The 3290-nt window shown below is 37.8% G+C and overlaps 1 protein-coding gene across 1 annotated transcript; it reads right to left on the bottom strand.

Moving 5' to 3' along the window:
- On the bottom strand, nt 203–3100 carry LOC107624775 (ethylene-responsive transcription factor RAP2-12). Its single transcript, XM_016327230.2, has 3 exons — nt 2595–3100; nt 564–1468; nt 203–472 (listed from the first exon to the last, which is right to left on the bottom strand). Exons 1-2 carry the CDS (start codon nt 2917–2919, stop codon nt 612–614), a joined length of 1182 nt encoding a protein of 393 aa, XP_016182716.1. The 5' UTR covers nt 2920–3100; the 3' UTR covers nt 203–472; nt 564–611.

Below are 3290 nucleotides of genomic sequence, written 5' to 3'. Positions count from 1 at the left end.
TTTTTTTTTTTTTTTTAATGGAGAATGATATCTAAACTCTTCAACAAAGCAAAAAGATGCAATCCAAATCATTTGGCTTCAAAAGCACAAGATTCCATCCATCAATGAATCTAGAGAGATTACTACAAGCACAAGGCAAAACCATCCAATGAAATAGGAAATAGCCCACCAAAATTTAAGGGTGAAAACCAAGAGCCATATATAATCCAAACAAATTAATCAAACAATTTATATCAGTCAAGATTGTATCATCACATATCATCATATATGAAATATATGAAATCCATATGAACATTAAACTTAAAAATCTCCCAAACATAAGGTTTTTTGATAAGATAGAAAAAAGTAACCTAAATTACATATAAATATAAAAGTCCTATACTGCATATTATAGCCACAAGATACTCAATTCCACACACTTGAGCCGGTTGCTTCTTCCAACTTCATCACCAACTCAAACTATCATATATTCCTGAATCCAAAACACAAAATAATTAACACTTAGATGAGAACATGAAAGGGTGAAACTTACACAACACGGAAGCCGAATAAAAACTACTCACCTGTCGCCTTATTTACATAAACCGAGGGAGATCGATGAGTTAGGTTTCTCAGAAGACTCCGCCTCCCACGGAAGGGAGGTCATCGAAGCTCCAAAGGTTCATTGGGTTTCCGACATCCTGTGTTGAGTCCACACCAAGGAAGGATTCCAATGAAGTATCGTTCCAGCTTGCATCGAGGTAAGGAGTGTCGAAGAACTTTAGCTGTGATTCCATATCTGCAAGCTCCTCGGATAGTGTCTTTACAGAGTCAGCTTGAGTGTTGTTAGGCTGCACCATGTTTTTCTCTTGTTTAGCCGCACCCTGCACTTCCACGGGAGCCGAGAGCATGGATGATATCTCGGGAGTCTTCGGGCCCTGCTCGCCCCATGAAAGGTCGGAATACTCAAATGAATTGCTCGAGTGTTCCGAAGTGAAATAAGCAGCCACATCATCAGATGCATTTAAAAGTCCATTTCCGGGGAATGACTCCATGTTAGCATATTGGTTAATCAGAGGCTTCTGTTCCACCTGATCCAAATGAGAGTATAAGTCCCCGAGTTCGTTACCAAAGTCAAACATCTGGTTGTTCAGTTTGGGCTTAGCACAGTTCATTTTCTCCTTGGGGAGCTGCATTTCGGGATGTGGCTTGAACCTCTTTGAGGATGCAGCCGGAACCTCCTCAGGGAAGTTCACCTTGGCTTTCTTGCCACGGATCCTCCTTGCTTCAGCATCATAAGCCCTTGCGGCTTCTTCAGCAGTGCTGAATGTCCCAAGCCAGACACGAACACCTTTTCTCGGGTCGCGGATCTCAGCCGCCCATTTCCCCCATGGACGCTGACGGATTCCCCGAAACTGGTTCTTCCTCTTTCTCTTAGCAGATTTCTCAACCTCTCCACTTGGCTCCATGGATTTCACAGCAGCAGGTCCTTCAATATAAAATCAGCAAATCATTAATAGAAGATCTAATTGGCCATATAACTTAGGAAAAGCTACTAGTTACCAAATTATCAATTTAGCATTACAACAACAAAATGGAAATTGCAATTACACATTATCAAGATACATTAAATTAAATATCAATCATCAAATTTCAATATCCAGAATTATTTATTGGGTCCATCACACCTTATCATCAATGAATAACAATATTCAATTTAATATCAAATAGATTATATATATCTATATATCAAGATTCTCCCATATTAAAGCAAACGGGTTCCATTATTACATTAGATTGATCACTTAGAAGCACAATTTTCAAACACACGATCTGTATCAAAAGCACATGGAGTGAGTTGCAGTAAAATTATCAACCAAAGCCATAGGAAGGAATAGCTACATAAAAATTCGTTTTTTTTTCTTTTTTTTTTAAATAAATAAACCAAATCTTGTTAATTGGAACCGCTAAATATTAAACCCTCATAAAAAAATTTTAAAAAATAGGGACAAAATTCAGTTTCTGGATAATCAATTAAAGCTAGCTCCAATTGGATCTACCCAATCATGAATCATCCCAATTCTAAAAACCACTGATTAGACACAGGACCAGAAAAGAGTAAATAAAAAAAAACTTATACCCCCTCATTTTTTTCATCATCCAGAAATAAAAAAAATAATAATATCTAAACAGAACGGCAAACATGCAATAAAGCAAAAAAAAAAAAGGTAAAAAAAAACTTCAAAAGGCTGACAAGATCTAAAAAAATTGAATAAAATTTCTTGTGCAGTGGATAATCATCTCCATAAACAAAAACAATCCCATCAAAACTACAAACAAAAAACCAGTAAAAAAACACTCACGCACACCACAGGCAAACAAAATTTTGATCTTAAAAAGGAAACTAATTTTCAACAAAACAAGCCTTAATTTCTTGAGCAACAGCAAAAAACACTAAAAAGACACGATTTTTCAGCGAAACAAACAAATGCATGTGATAACTAAAACCAAAATCAAATCCCAAACATATTAGAGGCACAGAAATAAGCTATTTATAGAAAGGAGTAAAAAAAAAAAAAAGAATTGATTATGAGATTACAAAGAGAGTAATATACCACGAGCTTTGAGCTGAGGCTTTGCGGTTTTGGTTGAACCGAATGATCCAAAACCCTTGACAGAACCACCGCCAACGACATCATCAACATCATAATCCTCGTCCTCGTCGATGTCAGAGTCATCCTTAAACTCTCTGAAATCAGCCTCAAAGTCATCATCAACCGCCACCACACCGGCGCCGGCACCGCCCCTCCTCTTGCCGGACTTGCTCACTGGCTTCCTCAGGTTTGGCCACAGGATGTCCGCCGTAACCCGCCGTGAACGCGACGCCGCGGCGGCGGAACCGCCGGGAATGAAGTCGGAGATAATAGCACCTCCACACATGTCTCTTTAGCTAGAACTAAGCAGAAAAAGGATGAGGTTTGGTTTGTTCTGGAAAAGGATTAGACTTTCAGATACCCAATTGGATGAAGAAAAGAGGGTAATGGAAAAGTTTTGTTTTTGTGTTGGTTGAAAATGTGTGAATAAGAAATGAACGAAATGAAATGGTGTTGTTTGTTGTAACAGGGTTTTTATATGGTTTTCTCAGTTTGGTGAGATCAGACACTGATGGGGTTTTTTCAATTGATTAATGAAATTGAGTAGGCTGATTTTACCATTTTGCCCTTGGTCAAAGTGTGAATTTATTATGGGAGGGTTTTAAATAGGTCTAAAGTGGATTATGAAAAGAGAAATTATATTACAAGTCATAGTTC

This window comes from Arachis ipaensis, chromosome B02 (genome assembly GCF_000816755.2).
Source record: "Arachis ipaensis cultivar K30076 chromosome B02, Araip1.1, whole genome shotgun sequence".
Lineage (NCBI taxonomy): Eukaryota > Viridiplantae > Streptophyta > Magnoliopsida > Fabales > Fabaceae > Arachis > Arachis ipaensis.
Note: the sequence above shows the minus strand (reverse complement) of the source record. Positions and strands in the feature narration are given on the sequence as shown.